This window comes from Phocoena sinus, chromosome 14, assembly GCF_008692025.1.
Source record: "Phocoena sinus isolate mPhoSin1 chromosome 14, mPhoSin1.pri, whole genome shotgun sequence".
Lineage (NCBI taxonomy): Eukaryota > Metazoa > Chordata > Mammalia > Artiodactyla > Phocoenidae > Phocoena > Phocoena sinus.
In genome coordinates, this window is record NC_045776.1 from 47,830,232 (window position 1) to 47,850,671 (window position 20,440).

The 20,440-nt window shown below is 36.1% G+C and overlaps 1 protein-coding gene across 7 annotated transcripts in view; it reads left to right on the forward strand.

Annotated features, from left to right (window-relative positions):
• The window catches only part of SS18 (SS18 subunit of BAF chromatin remodeling complex), a 76,830-nt gene that overhangs the window by 28,332 nt on the left and 28,058 nt on the right, over positions 1 to 20,440 (forward strand). For all 7 annotated transcript variants that reach the window (XR_004345376.1, XR_004345375.1, XM_032602610.1 and 4 more), the window contains 2 exons: positions 9,500 to 9,653; positions 13,675 to 13,896. Coding sequence is in view for 5 of the 7 variants with exons in the window: in XM_032602610.1 (XP_032458501.1) it covers positions 9,500 to 9,653; positions 13,675 to 13,896 (376 nt within the window). In the remaining 2 variants the exon portion in view is untranslated. The remainder of the gene's footprint in view (positions 1 to 9,499; positions 9,654 to 13,674; positions 13,897 to 20,440) is intronic.

A 20,440-nucleotide genomic window follows, 5' to 3' on the forward strand; every position in this document is an offset into this window, starting at 1 on the left:
TTAAATTTGATGGTTTCTTCATTTATTTACTAAGTATTAAGTGCCTGCTGTGTGTCAGGCAATAGTTTTTGAAACGTCAGTGAGCAAAACATTCCTGCTCTCTTGGGTTTTATATTCTAGCAAACGAGGCAGGCATAACAAATAATTAAATCACGTAGTCTGTTGGACAATGGAAAGAGCTAAGGAAAAGGAAAACAAATAGGAGAGGGAGAGGTGTACTGGGAATACTGGAGGCAGGGGATGGAATTTGTAATATGAAGTAGACTGGTCAGGGTATACCTCTTTGAGAAGGTGACATCTGAGCTAAGACTTGAGGAAGAATGTTTTAGGCAGAGGAAAGAAGCAGTGGAAAGCTCCTGAAGTGAAACTGTGCCTGGCTTGTTGAAGGAACAACATGAAGGCTGTTGTGGCTGGGACAGAATAAGGAGCTTATATGAACAGAACCTATTGTGTAGACTATTGTAAGGACTTTTTCACTCTGAAATCGGAAGCCCTTGGAGGATTTTGAGCCGAAGAGTGAATTGGTATATTTTAATAAGCTCATTCTGCTTACTGCGTGGAGAATTTACTATGGAGAAGTGTGGGTCAGAGCAGGAAATCCAGTAAGGAGGCCCTTGCAGTAATCAACATGAGAGAGGTGATGGTGGCTGGTAGCAGGGTGGTAGCAGAAGACGTAGTGGTAGAAGTGGTCAAACTGTTGAGTATATGTTAAAGGTAGAGATCAAAGGATATGTTGAAAATTGGACGTAGGGGGCAGAGTGTAAGAAGAAAAGTGTCAAAGATGACCCCATGGTTTTCAGAGCAACTGGACGGATGAAATTGCCATCAGCTGATACTGTTGGGTAAAGGGATTTGAGGCTGAGGCAGAGATATCAGGGAGTCAGTGTTGTAGATTTTAAGTTGAGATGTCTGATAGACTTCCAGATGGAGATGAGGTAGAATAGGGAATTTTGACAATTAAAAAACATGAAAATTACCACAAAGATACTGGCCTCTGATTTAATTTTGAAATGCTATATTTTAAAATCATTTCTTCATTTAACAAATCTTTACTGAGTACCATATTTTACACTAGATGATTGGGGGCTACAGTGATAGGCAAATATAATTATGGACTGAGTCCTAACAGAAATTAACATACAGTGTGGTCGGCAGACATTAATTAAGTAATTACACAAACATTTTAAGTGCCAATTGTAAATGCTATGAAGGAAGGGCATCTAGGACTAAGGGAGCAGATATTGGGGGCTGATGATTCTGGTGGTCTTCCTTGAGGAAATGACATTTGAGGTATAATTTACAGAGAATAAAATTCATTCATTTAAATTGTATAGATGGATTAATTTTGACAAATCCATGTAACCACCACTACAATCAGGATATAGAACAATGCTGCCATTCCAGAAAAGTTTTCCGATGCCTGTTTTTTGCCCATTTTCCATTGGGTTTTCTTTTTTAAAATTTATTTGTAGGGGTTCTTTATTCTAGATATAAATCTTTTATTGGCTATATATATTGCAGATACCTTCTTCCAGTTCGAAAGTTGCTTTTTTATTCTCTTTATGATGTCTTTGGATGAACAGAGTTTCTAATTTAAATGAAATCCAGTTTATCAATCTTTTTTATTTCTTTTCTGTATCTTGTTTAAGACATATTTTCTTGTATCAGGGTCATGAAGATATGCCTATGCATTCTTCTAAAAGTTTGTCTATCCATGATTCATTGCAAATTAAATTTGTTTATGATCTGAGCTAGGAGTCAGGGTTCATTTTTGTTCATATGATATTCAACTTATCCGGTACCATTTATTGGAAAGATCAGTTTTTACCCATTGAATATAAGTCGTTTTGTTGTAACGTGACTGTATGTGTTACACTGTTCCTCAACTCTATTCTGTTGGTCTTTTTATTCTTTTGGTTTGTTTATCTGTCCTTGCACCAACCAATATCTTAATTATAGCAGCAGATAGTGTTGTTCTTTGAGTGTCCTGGCTATTTTGTCTTTTGTATTTCCATATAAATTTTACAGTCAGCTTGTTAATTTCTACAGCAAGCCTGTTGGGATTTTGATTGAGATTACATGGAATCTCTAAGTCAACATTGGAGAAACTGATATCTCCACAATATTTAGTCTTCCAGTCAATGAAGATGTCATATCCCTCTGTTTAGTAAACTCCTTAATTTCTCTCAACATTGTCACAGTGTAGAAGTATTGCACATATCTTGCTAGGTTTGTTCCTAGCTATTCAGTTTTTTTGGATACTATTATACATGGTATCATCTTTTAAATTTTAATTTTCTAGTTTATTGGCAATATATAGAAATACAGTTGATTTTTATATATTGACCTTGTCTCTAGTTACCTTAGTGATTCTCATAGTTTGTTACAGATTTTCTTGGGGTTTTCTATGCATTCAATCATGTCATCTTTGAATAATAATTATGTCTTTTCCAATCTTTTATTCCTTCTTATTTTTTTCCTACTTTTTTTTTATACTACTGATTTGTTTATTGGTTTATTTATTTTGTTGAATAGTCTTGGTGTTAATGGATAGTCTTGTCTTGTTCCTGAATTCTTGTTTTCTTTCCTGAAAGTCCAGTATTTCATCAGTAAGATGATATTGAGTATACATTTTTTTTGTAAACTAGATTTGTTAGATTAAGGATGCTCCTGTTAGTTTTTTAAAGTCTTTAGTGGGTGTTGAATTTTATCACATCATTTTCCTTTATTGAGATGATTATATGAATTTTATTTTGGTAATTTGGTGAGTTACAATGATCAATTTCCAAAAGTTAAATCAGCCTGCACTCCTGGAATAAATTCCATTGGTTATATAATGTATCGTCTTTTTAATACAGTCTATATTTGATTTGCAAAATTTTGTTTAGGATTTTTATGTCTGTTCATGAGAAATATTGGCCTGTAAATTTCTTTCTTGTAATGTCATTTTGAGGTTTTGGTGTCAGAGTTTTGGTGACCTCATTAAGGATTGGGAATTGTTCTGCATTTTTGTGTTCTCTGGAAGATTGTATATGGTTCATTGAGTACTTGTCTATTTTATTTCCTTCATTATACTACTTTGGGTTTGACTGATGTCTTTTCCTAGCTACTGCACGTAGAAGCTTATATCATTAATTTTTCAACTTTTCTTAAAAATGAATTTTAAATATGCATTTTAAAGCTATAAATTTTCCTTTTAGCATAGCTGTAGCTGCATCTCACAAATTTTGATGTTGCATTTTCATTACCATTCAGTTAAACGTATTTTCTAATTTCCATTGTTATTTCTTCATTAACTAACAGGTTATTGGTTTTGTTATTGATTTCTAGTTTAATTTCACTGTGCTCAAAACATACAGCATAAGATTTCAATCATTTGTTATTTGTTGACTTGCCCTGTGGTCCTGTATATGACCTAGTTTGGTCTATATTCCTTATTTGAGAAGAATGTGTATTATGCAATTGTTGAATATAGTAGTCTATGCATGTTAATTACATCGAGTTGTTAATAATGATGTCAAATCTTTCATATTCTCAGGGTTTTTTTTTCATTTGTTTGTTGTTTTTTTGGTCTCCTTGTTCTGTCAGTTACTAGAAGAAGTATATTAAAATCTCCAACCATTATTATGGATTATTCCGTTTTTCCTTTTATGTTATAGATTTTGAAACTGCAATTATGAGATGTATGCAAATTTATGATTGTTACATTTCTGTTGAATCGATCCTTTTATTATAATAAACTATCCCTTTAGTATTTCTAGTAGTATTCCTTTTTATTTTATTTATTTGTTTATTTGGTCACACTGCGTGGCTTGTGGGATCTTAGTTCCCTGCAATGGAAGCACAGAGTCCTAACTGGACTGCCAGGGAATTCCTTCAGTAATATGTCTTGATTTAAGTCAACTATCTAATGTATGGTTACATCACCATACTTTTTTTTTTTTTTTTTTTGCGGTACGGGGGCCTCTCACTGTTGTGGCCTTTCCCGTTGCGGAGCACAGGCTCCCGACGCGCAGGCACAGCGGCCATAGCTCACAGGCCCAGCTGCTCCGCAGCATGTGGGATCCTCCCGGACCCTGGCACGAACCCGTGTTCCCTGCATCGGCAGGTGGACTCTCAACCACTGCGCCACTAGGGAAGCCCCATCACCATACTTTTGATTAGAGTTTACATAGTATTCTTTTTTTTTTTTTGCAGTACGCGGGCCTCTCACTGTTGTGGCCTCTCCCGTTGAGGAGCACAGGCTCCAGACGTGCAAGCCCAGCAGCCATGGCTCATGGGCCCAGCCGCTCCACGGCATGTGGGATCTTCCCAGACTGGGGCACGAACCCGCGTCCCCTGCATCGTCAGGCGGACTCCCAACCACTGTGCCACCAGGGAAGCCCCCATAGTATTCTTTTTCTTTTAACACATATGTGTCCTTAAGTTTAAAGTGGATCTCTTGTGAACAGAATATAGTTGAGCGTTTTAAAAAATAATTTTGTTATTTTATTGAAATGAGGGGTCTATATATATTTAACGTTGAACATGATATAGTAGGCTTTCCGTCTATCACCCTGATACTAGTTTCCTATTTGTCTCTTTCTGGTCCTTCTTTGAATTAGTCAAGCATTATTTGTTCCTCTCTTCTAGTTTTTCAGTTATACATTTTTTATATGTGCATATGCATTTTTAAGTAGTTGCCTAACAGATTACAATATGCATCCTTGGTTTATTAGATTCCGCTCAAATTTGTACTTTTAACAGTTGCTGAAAAATACAGGAAACTTGCAACAATATAACTTCATGAATTCTGCTGTCCTTTATGTTAGTCTTGTCATATTTTATACTTCTACATATGTTTAAACTATACTATTCATTGTTACTATTATTTAATTAAATTAATTTCTTTATTTTTGGCTGCGTTGGGTCTTTGTTGCTGCACGTGGGCTTTCTCTAGTTGTGGCGAGCGGGGGTTACTCTTTGTTGCCGTGTGCATGCTTCTCTTGTTGTGGAGCACAGGCTCTCGGCACACGGGCTTCAGTAGTTGTGGCACGTGGGCTCAGTAGTTGTGGCTCACGGGCTATAGAGCGCAGGCTCAGTAGTTGTGGCGCACGGGCTCAGTTGCTCTGCGGCATGTGGGATCTTCCCAGACCAGGGTTCGAACCCATGTCCCCTGCACTGGCAGGCAGATTCTTAACCACTGTGCCACCAGGAAAGTCCCACTATTATTTTATATGTTAGTATTTTTATTTATCTACATATTTACCTTTCCATTCCTATTAATCCCTCTAGTTTTGTGCCGTTTTCATTTAGCTGGATGAATTCTCTTCATTTGTTACAGGTTATCTTAGCTTTTGTTCATCTGAAACTATTATTGTTTCATTTTTGTGTTTGGAGGTTATTTTCTCTTAGTATAGAATTCTAGGTTGGTTGTTGATTATTTTCTTTTTCTGTCTTAGCACTTTATAGATGTCATTTTTAAAATATTCTATTTCTATTATTTCTGATAAAAAATAGGTTTTTAGGCTAATTGCCATTCACCTGAAGGTAATGTGTTTTATTTTCCCTGGCTACTTTTAAGATTTTCACTTTGACTTTGGTTTTTAGGACTTTGAAGTATCTAGCCATGGTTTTCTTCATATCCTGCTGAGGTTTGTAGCGCTTCATACGTTTGCTAGAGACTCATGTCTTTTGTTAGCTTTGGAAAATTCTTGAGCAGTATTCTTATTGCTTATGTGTTATTTTCTCTTCTCTACATTTTTTCTCTTTTTTTGTCTGCACTGCATGGCTTGTGGGATTTTAGCTCCCCAACCAGGTATCAAGCCCATGTCCTTGGCAGTAAGAGCACGGAGTCCTAACCTCTGGACCTCCAGGGAATTCCCTCTCTTCTACTTTTGTAACTCCAGTTAGATGTGTTTTAGGCCTTTTCACCATGACGTACATGTCTTTCTTTACATTTTCTGCTCATATTTTCTCTCCTTTATATCTTTTTGATGTGTTGTATTTTCTATATGTCTGTTGCTCCCTTTGACTTAAGAATTCTAGGCTTTGCTGAAATTCTCCATTTGTCCTGTTTGTTTTTTGCCTTGAATATATCAATCAGTCATTTTTAAAGTCTCTCAGATAACTCTAAAATGTGAATGACCTATGTGTCTTCTCCTGTTTTCTATTATTTCTATTTGTTGTCCATCTACTCTTTTGTTTTTTTTAAATGGAGATGAAATTCGCATAACATGAGGTTCATCATTTTAACCTTTAAAAGTACAGGCACCCCTCAGAGATATTGTGGATTCAGTTCCAGACCACCACAGTACAGTGAATATTGCAATAAAGCTAGTTACAGAAATTTTTCAGTTTCCCAGAGCATATAAAAGTTATGTTTAGACTGTACTGTAGTCTATGAAGTATGCAGTAGCACTGTGTCTAAAAATCAATGTACATACCTTAATTAAAAAATATTTTATTGCTAAAAAATGCTAACCATAATCTGAACCTTCAGTGAGTGATAATCTTTTTGCAATAGTAACATTAAAGGGTACTGCTCACAGACCACCATAACATATATAATAATCATGAAAAAGTTTGAAGTATTGTGAAAATTATCAAAATGTGACACAAAGACACGAAATGAGCAGATGCTGTTGGAAAAATGGTGCCGATCCACTTGTTCCACACAGGGTTGCCACAGACCTCTGATTTGTAGAAAAACATGGTATCTGTGAAGCACAATAAAATGAGGAATCCCTGTATACAGTTCAGTGGGTGTTAGTATATTCATAGTGCTGTGCAGCCATCACCATTATCTAATTCTAGGACACCATCACCCCAAAGAAGAAAACTCATGACCATTGACAGTCAACCTCAATTCTCCCCTCTGCCCGTCCCCTGGCAAAGACTGATCAGTCTACTTTCTGTCTCTCCGGCTTTGCCTATTCTGGACAGTTGATATAAATGGAATCATACAATGTATGGCCTTTTGAGTCTGACTTCTTCACTTAGCGTAGTGTTTTCAAGATTTATCCATGTTGTAGCGTGTATCACTACTTCATTCCATTTTGTGGCTGAATAATATTCCATTGTGTGGATATTTACCACATTTTGTTTATCAATTCATCAGCTGAAGGACATTTAGGTTTTTTTCTACCGTCTGGCTATTATGAATAGTGCTGCTGTGAACATTCACATATAAGTTTTGTGTGAATGTACGTCTTCAGTTCTCTTGGGTCTATACCAGGAGTGGAATTGCTAGGTCATATGGTAACTCTATGTTTAACTCTTTGAGAAACTGCTAGTGTTCTCCACAATAGTTGCACCCTTTTACAATCCCATCAGCATGTACAAGAGATTTTCTCTGCATTCTTGCCAACACACATTACTTTCTATAGTTTTTTTTTTTAATTATTATAGCCATCCTAATGGGTGTTGGCCATTTATTCTTATTTTTTTAGAATGCCTTGTAACTTTTAATTGAGGGCTTATTGACTTGTTAGGGCTGATCTGTTTCAATTTTTACCTTAGTCCAAGGAGAGGCTTTTTTGAAGTCTCAACAGAGAGACTGAATTGTTTTTGAAGGCCCTTCTGATTTGGTGGGGCCTACACTCCAATCTTTGTCTCCCTCGAATTGGGCAGAAGCTGAAATCTCTTTTCAGCTCTTTTGCTTCCGAACTGCTGTTTTCTGCTCGTTTTCTTGAATTTACCCCTCTTTGTGTTTCTTCCTCTCTGGAACTTGGTTCTTTAATTTCCAGCTCTCTGTTAGCCAAAAATTCTGTCTTCTCTCCGTCTAGTAGGACTGCCACTTTCTACTTGGACTCTATTTTCCTGTTATACAGCAAAGTAAAGGAAAAGCCAAGTTGATTATGGGGCTGATTTTCTATTTTTCCATTCTTTAAAGAGTTGTAGCCCCTCTTGTTCCTCTCTGTGTACATTACTCTTCAGTGCCTTCAAATGGTTTCTACATTTGTCTAGATTTTATAACTTTTATTAGCAAGAGGGTTGGTTTGGTACAAGCTAGTCTGTTATGATGGGAACCACGCATACTGATGTTTCATGAATTGAATCACAAGAAAATGAAAAACTAATACCTATTGAGAGTGAGAGCATGAATTTTCAAGAGAAAATCTGGACAAGGATATAGGAGAAAGGAATTTTATTTTCAAGCAAGAGGGCCAAGTCAGCCATATTGAAGGATGGTAAAGGATGATTTAAAGTGAGATATGTGACACTAAGTTGATATTTAGTAAGTTTTTTGAAAATGAAACAAAGTGTTTAAAGAATACAAATTGGATGAAGAATTTAAGATAAGAATTGAAGAGAAAATATTTAATGAGCCATTATTGGATTGGATTTAGTAGTGAAGAAATAAAGATTATGAATTTGGAACGAGTGCTATTAGAGTAGTACTTGGTTAATTTTGTAAATGTTAGTGGTTATTAGGTGGTTGGAGATTTGAGTGTTTACTGTGATGTCTAAAGAACAATGTATATCTGGTAAGTATGCCAGGGAGGATTGCGTTCGCAAAATCTGGGTGTAAACACAAAATCTGGGTGTAGACGCAGTAAACATACGGGAGGAAGAGAATGACTGAAGTTCTAGGAATGGACATTATGTTTAAAATGTAGACAAGTAGGGAAAGAAGGCAGAAATAGATTTGTAAAGAACAATACTTCCATATCCTCTTGTAGGATTAAAAAACTGGGGTTTGGAAAGAAACTATGTGCTTTCTCTACCCAAATATTCTCAAGAAGGGAGCCAGGTGTTATAGAGCACCTTGTATCTGTGTTTTTCCTTTCGCCCTTTTGTGAACTCTCAAGGTTAGTCAGTGATTTTTTTCACACTTTCATTAGGAAATTTGCCAAAGGCATCCTTTTGAGGCAGCTGTCTCTGTACCCTTGGAGGCCATCAGTAATGTTTCCAATCCATAGGAGTAGTCGGCACAAAAATGTTGGGCTGAGCTGAGTCTTTGCGGTTTAAAACATTCCCCCTCCAAAACCACTCCCCCTCCTCAAACAGTATAAAATATATCACATTTTGAAGCTTTTGGTCCTTAGTCTTTTGTTACTATATCTTTTCAGGTAAAATTCATCATTAACAGTAAATATATCCAAATATATTAATAATGAAAGGAGACTTAATTTTTAAAACATAATTTAAATAACAACAATAGTGGGCACATTAGAAATCCTTATACATAAATGAATAAGAATTCTTTTTGTACAGAATGTTATAAGTTTTAATTTTCACTGTAAAGTAGAATATACTTGAATCATGGTGTTCTTTTGGTGTAAGGTGGTCGGATGATATATTCATGCTGACGATCTTGTGAAGTCTTTTGAATCTTGTGAAGCATATTAAATATGATGTTGTTAAGTCCATGATTAAAATGCATTAGAATAAGTTGAAATGCATTTGTGTTTTTGTCCCTATTCAACTGAATAGTATAGGCAACTGTTATACCATATGCATCTTTAGTATATTAGTCTGACTGTTTTTCTTATTTTACTAAACTGTCTTCTTTCAGCCACCCACACAGAATATGCCTATGGGTCCTGGAGGGATGAATCAGAGCGGCCCTCCCCCACCTCCACGCTCACACAACATGCCTTCAGATGGAATGGTAGCTGGGGGTCCTCCTGCACCACACATGCAGAACCAGATGAACGGCCAGATGCCTGGTAAGTTTTTCTCCTCTAAGACATTAACACCGGAGTTGCTTAGCAACTGAAACGACGTGGGGGCTCAAGGGATACTAGATTGTTGATGACAAAACTGCTTTGAATGCCCCCGAGTCCAAGCTCTCTTAGAGTTTGTTAGCTACAGAGCTACGTGACCTGTATTCAGTGTTTATCAGGCTGCCCTTGGGCTTTGATGTAGCTGACACACAGCATTCCTCTGATGAACAGAACTGGCTAAATTTAGTCTGTCTGAAACTATGCAATACAGCTGGCTTTAGAAGCTTTTGGGGGGAAAAAGGCATTGTGCCATAGCTTAAGAATTAAGATCTGTTTATAAAAATGTGTAACATTTCTCTGAGTTTCGTATTTACTTAAAAATTTATTGGTCTCAGAAACAGTATTGCTGGAAAAGACACATGGGGAAAAAAACAAAACAGGCTCTAAAGTGCTCATGTATTTAGTATTTCCTCATTGGTCTTTTGAAACTGAGTATGCATTTTTATGAATACATGTTTATAGTATAGTAGAAATATGGAAATTGATATTGAAGCAAAATTAAAAGCTGAAAAGTGTCAGGTTTCTTATATAATGAACCATTTACTATTTATCCATTTTAAGTTTAGAGCTGCTTAAAATATCCTTGAGACCATTGGATGCTTATTTAGTTACCTTTTGCTGGTTTGAATTTTTAGTCTGAAAAGTATCAGTATCTTTAAACTATTTTGTTTTTGTAACATCAGTCACACCCATACCTATAATTCATATTTTTACTTTCTAAAGACAAAGGTTGTTTTCATTAACAAAAAGAAAGTATTAAACAAATAGCAGTAAAGAGAGTAAGTTAAAATAACAGAGCAATTTATTTTTTAAATTATTAATATTAGCATCCTTAGGATAGTGTTGTCTTAACTGATTATGTTGGTTGGTAGCATTGGTGTCCAGGGACTATGGCTGTAAAAAATGAAGCAAAAGAGAGCACAGAGCAAAAGAGGCCAGATAGCCTGGCTTATAGGAGATTGATGTGTGATGGGTCATGTAGGAGGGCTGTGGTGTCTTGGTGGCAACCTTCTCTTTCCTGCCAAGGCTTCCGCGGTCATGGCCCAGTGGCCCTCCACCATGTGGAGGTAGGAATAAAGAGGTAACTACTTGTCTGGTTGTGGTCAGAAGCAAGCTTCTTGCTTAATCCACATCTAGCTCATTAGGACACATTGTTTTTAAAACTGGTGGGGTAGTGCTAATGCAGGTTAGCATGTTAGAGGAGTTTTGTGACTTTTTATGGTGGTACCTTTTTTTTTTTTGGTGGTACGTGGGCCTCTCACTGTTGTGGCCTCTCCCGTTGCGGAGCACAGGCTCCGGACACGCAAGCTCAGCGGCCATGGCTCACGGGCCTAGCCACTCTGCGGCATGTGGGATCTTCCCGGACCAGGGCATGAACCCATGTCCCCTGCGTTGGCAGGCAGACTCCCAACCCCTGCGCCACCTGGGAAGCCCGGTGGTATCTTTAATTAGGATTTTGACTCAACTTCTCCAGATAATATTCAAGCCTAAGGCTGAGGAAGCAAGCAGCAGCAATATAATTATTGTTAACGTGACATTTTCGTTTTTGTGTAAGGCTGTCTGGAATAAGATATACTCTTTATGAGCCAGAGATTTTCAACCACTTATGACCTAGATTGTCCAGAATACCGTAGAGCTTCTAAAACAATTTATAATTAGAGAGTTTACAGTTAGGTGTAGGAGAAATTGGAAGTCCAGTTACTTATATTGTCTTTATTTAATAAGTTTTGTATAGTATTTAGCCAACCTCTTTATGCACACAAATTTGTAACTAGGCTTTTAATTTCCGATTTTAGTTTTGTTCTTAATATTTTATTTTATAATGTAAGTTGTAGTGCTTCTTATATGCTGTTTGATTTGTTCGTATATCCTCTTAGTCTTAGGTTCCTTTTAAAAAAAATTGATTAAAAAAATTAGATAATACGTATCTATGGCACCAAAATAAAAAAGGTACAAAAAGGCACATACAGCCCCTACCTACCCAGACTCTTTGTTCGAGACAGGCATTGGTACCCAGTTATCCTTGAAAAACATGCATATGCATGTATACATTCTATTTTCTTTCTTCTTATTCTTTTTTTAAAAACACAAATGGTAGCATATAGTAGATATTACTAGATATCATTTTTTTACCTCTTAAAGGTTTCTCTTGGAGACCATGAGTATATAAACATATATTTTGGAGACCAGTCGGTATATAAAGAGCTGCCTCATTCCTTTTGATGACTGCATTACATTCTTTTTTATGGATGCCTCTAATTTACTTGGACAGTTCCCTTCTGATAGAAATATAGGTTATTTCTAGTCTTTTGGTGTTAAAAATTATGCTCTTGTGACTATGCCTGTACAATATAAATAAATAAGTAAACATAAACTTAAAATTTTGCATCCATATACGTACACACAAAAACTTGTATATTTATAGGGTAAGTTCCTAGAACTGAAATTGCTAGGTTAAAGGTATATGCATTTTATTTTTATTCATTCATTCATTCATTCATTCATTCATTTATGGCTGCGCTGGGTCCTTGTTGCTGCATGCGGGCTTTCTTTAGTTTCAGGGGGCTACTCTTCATTTCGGTGCGCAGGCTTCTCATTGTGGTGGCTTCTCTTGTTGTGGAGCACAGGCTTTAGGTGCGCGGGCTTTAGTAGTTGTGACACACGGGCTCAGTAGTTGTGACATGCAGGCTCAGTAGTTATGGTGCATGGGCTTAGTTGCTCGGAGGCATGTGGGATCTTCCTGGACCAGGGCTCAAACCCGTGTCCCCTGCATTAGCACCACTTCCCCTGCACTGTGCCACCAGGGAAGCCCTAAAGGTATATGTATTTTAAAATATGGTAGTTATTACCATATTGGTTTACATAAAAATAGTAGACCAATTTATAGTAGACTTATTTATACATTTATATTCTCTCAACAAAGTATGAAAGTGCTTCTTTCTTCATAATATAATTGGAACAAAACTTTTGATCTTTGTAAATCTAAAAGGTGAAAAGTGGATCTCATAGTTTTAATTTGCCTTTTTATTATATTAAATAAAGCAAGCAATTTTCTCATGTTTTATGACCCCTTTTGTAGTTTTCTTGTGAAGTGATCATTCATATACTTGGCCCTTTTACTGCTGGTGGTCTTTTACTTGCTTTATATGTTAAGTAAGTAGTTTGGTCTGTGATATTTCTTGTAAATAATTTTTTCCCAGTTTATCTTTTTATTACTTAATTTTGTTTTGTTGGTCATGGGCAAATGTTTTATTTTTATGTACTCTACTTTATAAATCTTTTATGGTTCTGGGTTTTTTGGCATACTTAAAAAGGCCCTTACAGTCCAAGATTATTTTTAAAATTCTCCGTTTTGCAATACTCTGTTATGATTTCTTTGCTTTTTCTTCTTTTTAATGTTTAATTTTTTTATTCATCTGGACTTAGTTTTGGTAGAAGGAATGTGGTAGGAACCCAACCTGTATTTTTCCAGATATCTACTCAGTTGTTAAACATCATTTATTGAATTATCTTTTCTTTTGTTCATTGATACTTAATGTCAGTGCCATTGTCATTTACCAAATTATGCATTTCCATCACTTTCAGACTGTGTTCTAGGTTTATTGATCTGTTAATCAGTTCACTTATGTGTTAATACTACATAGTTTTAATTCAGCTTTATATGTTTTGGTCTGTTACAAAGCAAGTCCTCCTTCATTACTCTTTTTTTTTTTTTTTCCAGGATGTTCCTGGCTTTTCAAAAGCAACAGTTTCTTAATCTGTAAAATGATAATAATGTCTACCTCACAGTATTTGCTATCATTCATGTAAAGCATTTACTTTGTTTGCTATTGATTAAATACTCAAGTTATTGTTTGTGCTCTTGTTACATTAATGCAAAAAAATAAATAAGCTTTTTAAGGTACTTTTGTATAGATCATCTGTTTAACTTTCATATTTTGGTTCTGATCACTTTTCTTCAAAGGGCCTAACCATATGCCTATGCAGGGACCTGGACCCAATCAACTCAATATGACAAACAGTTCCATGAATATGCCTTCAAGTAGCCACGGGTCCATGGGAGGTTACAGCCATTCCGTGCCATCGTCCCAGAGCATGCCGGTACAGAACCAGATGACCATGAGTCAAGGGCAGCCAATGGGAAACTATGGCCCCAGACCAAATATGAATATTCAACCAAACCAAGGTAAGTAAGCTTTATAAAATTCTTGACTAGGATGCTCCATTAGCCTTTGAAAATCAAACAGTTTTTTCAAAATGTTAGCTGATTTGCAAAATTACAAGTTTGAAGTGAGGAACAATAATACCCATAGAAAAGGAACATCAAGTTCGAAACCAACTTAAAATAATTTTTTCCTTTTACATTTAGAAATTAAAATGCTCAATTTAGCTTTTTAAGCTTATTTATTTTTATGTCTTTTGGACAGTTTGAGATTTTATATTTTTGGATTTTTAAGCTAATCAATGAATAACCAAACATTTGGCTAGAGCTAGAAAACTGAGAAAATACAATTTTATCTTTGTAAGTACACTCCTTAAAAAACATCTGTTCTGTGGTTCATTTTACTTGTGAAGAATACATTAATTTCTATGAATTTCCCTTGATTTAATGTTTTCTGATGCTGTGTTTCAGCATTAAAGGTAATTTTAACATAATTTGTTATTAGAATGTTCAGTGGAGGTGCTGCTGTATTCTTATATTCTTAGAGTGGTGTGAAGTCTATTAAAGTTTATTACCAGCCTCAGAGAATGAAATTGTTATCATGTTTCTCTTTTAAGTATTCTTGTGAATAATAACTAAAAACCAGTAAGCGGCGCTCTGTTCTGCTAATTGCCTGGGAAAACATTTGGCCTTTTGCCAGCCTAAAGCTATTTCAGTTACTAAATGCGGTGAGGTTAAGAGTCTAAGATAGAATTAAATGTATTTGCAATAAAATTTCCTAGATTTTGCTTATGAAAAACACATCACCAGAGTACACCCAGAAAAAGGAAGTTAATCTGTTGATCATGATTTTTGATGAAATAATATATTGTAATTTTAAAATATTAATAAAGATATTTTCTGTAATTTAGATAAAATACACCGGAAACAAAGGGAGATAATAGAACAAATTGTCAATGGATGCAGCTTCACAACTGGCACTTGCTCCATTTTTCCCCGCAAAAGTTGTTCAGTGCCCATGGTGGAGTATTTTTTTTTTTTTTTTTATTCTGTCAATTAAAGGTTCAAAACAACAGCAAGATCCAGTCAGTGCTAGATCAGAAGGGGGTTCAGATGTTCCTCTGTACAGTTTGGTGACCAGGAAAAAGCAGAAAAATCGATAGTGATTCTTTACAGCAACTGCCGTAGTTATGGTACACTTCTTAGAAAGTATAGTTAAGGAAAGGTAGGATGTGCGCAAAAATGGATGTTGCTGCAGCATGGTTTGATATGACATTATAAGATCTGAAGAAGGAAAAAATAATGCATGCAGCAGTGTGTATGTAGAAAATAGTTAACTGTTTTTGGAGAAAGGACTTGAAGTGTTTATAGGAATTTTTTGTTCAAAACATAGGGACCAACTAGTCTTTCTATTTTTTTTTAACTAAAATTATTTTTCTTTTATTGAGTTATAATTAACATACAATATTAGTTTCAGGTGTACAACATCATGATTCGATATTTTCACACATGAAATGATCACCATAAGTCTAGTTACCAACTGTCATTGAATAAAATTGTTAAATATTATTGACTGTATTCCCTATGTGAAAAATTAAAAAAAAACGTATTAATGCAAAGGCTAATATAATAAAAACATGTAGACCTACCACACAAAACATGTCATTTCAAAAAGCTGCTCAAAAAGTTGGCCCTATTAAATTTACTGATTATATATTACTATGTTCATGGTCATTATAAAAATTTCAACAGTTACTATTTTTTTAGCTTTAAAAGAAAAATGAGTTTAGATGACAGTGGCATTGTAATTGGTGCCTACTTTTAGTTGTAGTTTTATTTATTTTTTTTTAGTTGTGGTTTTATATCTGTGAATTGAGAAAACTGAAATATTTTTTAATTCAGCATTTAGGTTTATTATTTTAGCAGAATATTTCCCTCTAAGTTTTCTTACGAGGACTACTGCTTTTAGGTGAAAGCTTTAGCAAGTTTTTAATGTTAATTTCTTTCTTAAATTGCTAGGAAAATGTTGTAAATAGTCAATCCAGCAAACTTTCCATGTTATTCTCACTGTTATCCAGATAAAGTTCAGTGACCATCACTTTGAACTTTAGGAGTAAAAGTTCAAAGTGTTCAGAGTGAATCACTGTCTTCTTATGTATTGGATCTACTCACTCATGGAGAGAGAGTGTAAGCTCCACTGGAATTCAGAAAGCTCCAGAAAGGGAGAAGTTTGCCTCTTTTGTTCACACTGTTTTGTTCTGGTGCCTAGAACAAAACCTGAGGGTAGGCATACAAATCTGTCTCTTCAGTGAATAGGAACTGAAACCAGATGTTATATGATAACCTGGAAAGACAGAGTTAGTGCCTTAAAGATGTTTCTTTAAAAGTCAAATTGGAATAGTAAGGCTTTCTGGACCAACAGATAGCATTTGGTAGAATCAGCAGTTTTCATTCCCAGGCATTAGTGATTATCGCTTTCCACATTTAACACCATTTTACTTACTTATTCCATATTCAAATATAAGGATTTTCACAAATTGTTATATTTGTGTTAAAGCATGTATTTCACAAGTTCCGGGTATGGTATATAATTCTTCAGACTTGGATCCAAGTATTGGCCCCATAGATTACCGTGTGTGGGATCTTTGACTCACTCACTCAGTTTCTTTAAGTAAGATTAAGTGAGATGATAGCATTTAAAAATCCTAATTTGGTAATTGTATAGTTTACATAAAATCAGTTAGAATAAACAAGGTAGTTTTTTTTTTTTTTGTAATAAAAACTCAAGATCAGTTTATTGGCTATTGTCTTTTTTAACCATAAGATCTAATTTATTTCTGGCTTTAATTTTGTTTGAATAGTATTAAGAAAGTTTTGATTCATTTAGCTAATAAGTTGCAAGTGATAATGATCTGATCTAGAGGCTTGGAATTAGAGTAGTGGGAAATTTTTCTTTCAGTACCTTTATTATTGTAAATATGAAGGGCAAAAAGTATGTATTACCATAGCCAGGACTGTTATATTTACTCTTATTACACAGTGGTTTATTATCTGATCAGAGCTGTACACATCTTTGGGTTAGTAGCTACTGTTATTATCCTCATTCCGTGCATGAGGAAACACATCCTTTGGAAATACAGGCAGGCCTGCTGTTGCAAAGTTCTGATATGCATGAACTTCTGTTACCACAATTTAGTTAAATAATACCTGTTGCCGAACAACGTGGTTCAGAGTTCACTTACCATGGTATATTAACTGTGAGTAGTTGCATAAAGCACAAACTTGGCTGCTGTCTCCTCAGTCCACAAATCACTGTATTTATGATTGTCATGATCGATGACCATTCACGTCACTTTCAGATTCTGTCAGTGATTGATCACTGTGCATCCATCCGTTATGCACATAACAGCAAAGCATGGAGTTGTGTTGCTTCCTTGGCTCCCAGAGATACATGTTATTTTATAAAAATAGATAATTCAAAGAGGGCCTTGGCCAACAAAGATTAAAAAAAGTCTAACAAAGAAATGAAAAGTAACACTGCGGGAAATAAATCCAAGTCCTTTGTAAGTAGAATTAGAGAAGGAATTGCTGACCTTGGGAATGTTGACACTGCTGCCATTTGAGAGACTCTAGATCTGCATTGCAGGTCCTCAGTGAAGGTGAACTTGCTGATGTAAATGAGGAAACTGGCTGTGATGAAAGAACGAAGATGTCCCAGAGAAAGCGAGACTAGCAAAATATTTTGTATTAAGGAAAGTCTTGGAGACATTTCATAACATTGAAAGCGCAAAGGATAAAACGTTGGAAGTTGATCTGCTCTCTTTTTTAAAAATTTATTTATTTTTGGCTGCATTGGGTCTTTGTTGCTGCACGCGGGCTTCTTCTAGTTGCAGCGGGCAGGGACCACTCTTCATTGTGGTGCACAGGCTTCTCATTGCAGTGGCTTCTCTGGTTATGGAGCACAGGCTCTAGGCACGTGGCCTTCAGTAGTTGCAGCACGTGGGCTCAGTAGTTGTGGCTTACGGGCTCTAGTCGCAGGCTCAGTAGTTGTGGTGCATGGGCTTAGATGTTCTGCAGCATGTGGGATCTTCTGGGACCAGGGATCGAACCCTTGTCCCCTGCATTGGCAGGTGGGTTCTTAACTACTGCGCCACCAGGGAAGCCCTGGAAGTTGGTCTATACTTAAAAAGGAATATGCCAATTTGCCAAGCTATAGAAAAGATGCTAGCTCCGAATCATCAGTTACATCATGACAATTTGGAGCTAGCATCTTTTCGAACTAAAGATGGGAAGATAATAAATCATGTTTGTATACTGATAGGAATGATCCATTGGAGAGAGGGGAATTGATGCTGCAAGAGAGTGAGGAAAGGAACAATTGCAGGAGCAATGTATTTGAGCTGCTGGGAGGAGTTTGAGGTCAAAGTCCCCAAGACTTCTGTCACCTGAGTCTAGCCCACTGCAGAGTTACCGGGAACAGTCCCCAAGGTTGGCTTCATATCTGACACCAGTTACAAGTCTAGGGTTCCCAAAACTACTCTCAAGTTCAGTGATTTGCTGGAAAGACTCACAGAACTCACTAAAAGTTGTTATACTTAGAGTTATGATTTATTAGAGTGAAAGGATACAGATTAATGTCAGCCAAGGGAAGAATCCAGAAGACGTATGAATGCAGAGTTTCTTTCCCATGCAGTCAGGATGCTTTGCTCTCCTGGTCCAGTGTGTGACACACAGAGTATTGGTAACCAGGGGAATTCACCCGAACCTCCATCAATGTTCAGAGTTTATATTGGGGCTCCATTATGTAGATTTGATTGATTGATTGATTGATTGATTGTTCACAGTGTCTGTCTCAGTCTCCAGTCTCTGGTCCCTCTGGGCATGATTCAGAGCTCCCGCCAACCAGGTTCAGGAGCTTTAGGAATCCTCAGTTTAATAAATTTAGTAAATCTTCAATATAAAAAAGCACTGTGATATTATACTGAATTTTAAGTACAACATAGAATATCTACAAATGAAAGAATTATTTCAAATATTTTATTCCATAGAAATATCATGTGTACCTCCATAGTGGATTTGAGTGAGAACTGTGCATACACTCATCTTTCTTCACTGTAAAAATTGGTAAATTGGGCTTCCCTGGTGGCGCAGTGGTTGAGAGTCCGCCTGCCGATGCAGGGGACACGGGTTCGTGCCCCGGTCCGGGAAGATCCCACATGCCCTGGAGCGGCTGGACCCGTGAGCCATGGCCACTGAGCCTGCGCGCCCGGAGCCTGTGCTCCACAACTGGAGAGGCCACAACAGTGAGAGGCCCGTGTACGGGGGAAAAAAAAAAATGGTAAATCAACATTGGTAATACGGCAAGTTTCTTTTTGTTACAGTTTAGGTATACACAACCATTACATTGTAGTTCAGACTAGATGCTTTGTTTAAACATTTGATCATTATTCCTATATTGGATGGGTTTTTCAAGATTGTAATCTTTCCCCACTGATGACATTTTTCTGGTTATAAAATATTTAATATGAAAAATTTGGAAAAGAAGGAAAAGCATAGAGCATAAAATAAAATCACCTATATAATCTTGCACTATAAGTTTTAAATTACTCCACAGACAGGGTACAGTCCACTTATGGATAGTAAGTAACCTGTACTTAGGCTCTTTGTAGCAACAGTTTGAGTACCTGTAATTACATAATTATTTGTAAATATCTGTTTTTATTATTTTTCCCTAGACTCTTTAAGTTCTATGAATTCAGGAACTGTGTCATGTTTTTGTTCACTATTTTATCCTATTTGTTAACTGATAGATTAGCTAGATTTCCTGCTGCTGTAACAAATTAGAAAACTAGCATCCTTGTCTGTTGTATTGTCATCCATTGGCTGTCATTCCATGAATGAACCAAAGGAGGAACCTGTCACGTACTGTCAGAGAAAGCAGATGATTGTCAGTTATACCAAAACCTTTCAGGTTTGGGAGACAGAATCCAGATGAATTTATATTCAACAGATTATAAACTTAGTTTCATTATGACTCATTTTAAAATATTTTTTATTTTGAAATAATTGTAGGTTTACAGGAAGTTGCAGAGGTAATATAGAGAGATCCTGTGTATCCTCCTTTCAATCATCTTTAAGCCCTGGCAACCACTGTTGCTCTCCTCTCCATTTCTATTATTTTGTCATTTTCAGAATGCTACATAAATGGTATCATGCAGTGTGCAGCCTTTTGAGATTGGCTTTTTTTACTCAGCATGATTAATATTTATTTGACTTGTTGCATGTATCAGTTGTTCATTCCTTTTTGTTGCTGAGTAGTATTCCATGTTATGGCTGTACCACAGTTTGTTTAACCATTCATCTATTGAGGGACATTTCAGTTTCTAGTTTTTGGCTTTTACAACTAAAGATGCTCTGAACAGTCGTGTACATGATAATGTTTTTGTTTGGACATTAGTTTTCATTTTTCTGGGATAAATAACCAGGAGTGCTATTTCTGGGTCATATCATAAGTTATATATTGAGTTTTTTTAGAAACTGCCGAAGTGATCACCAAAGTAACTACCAT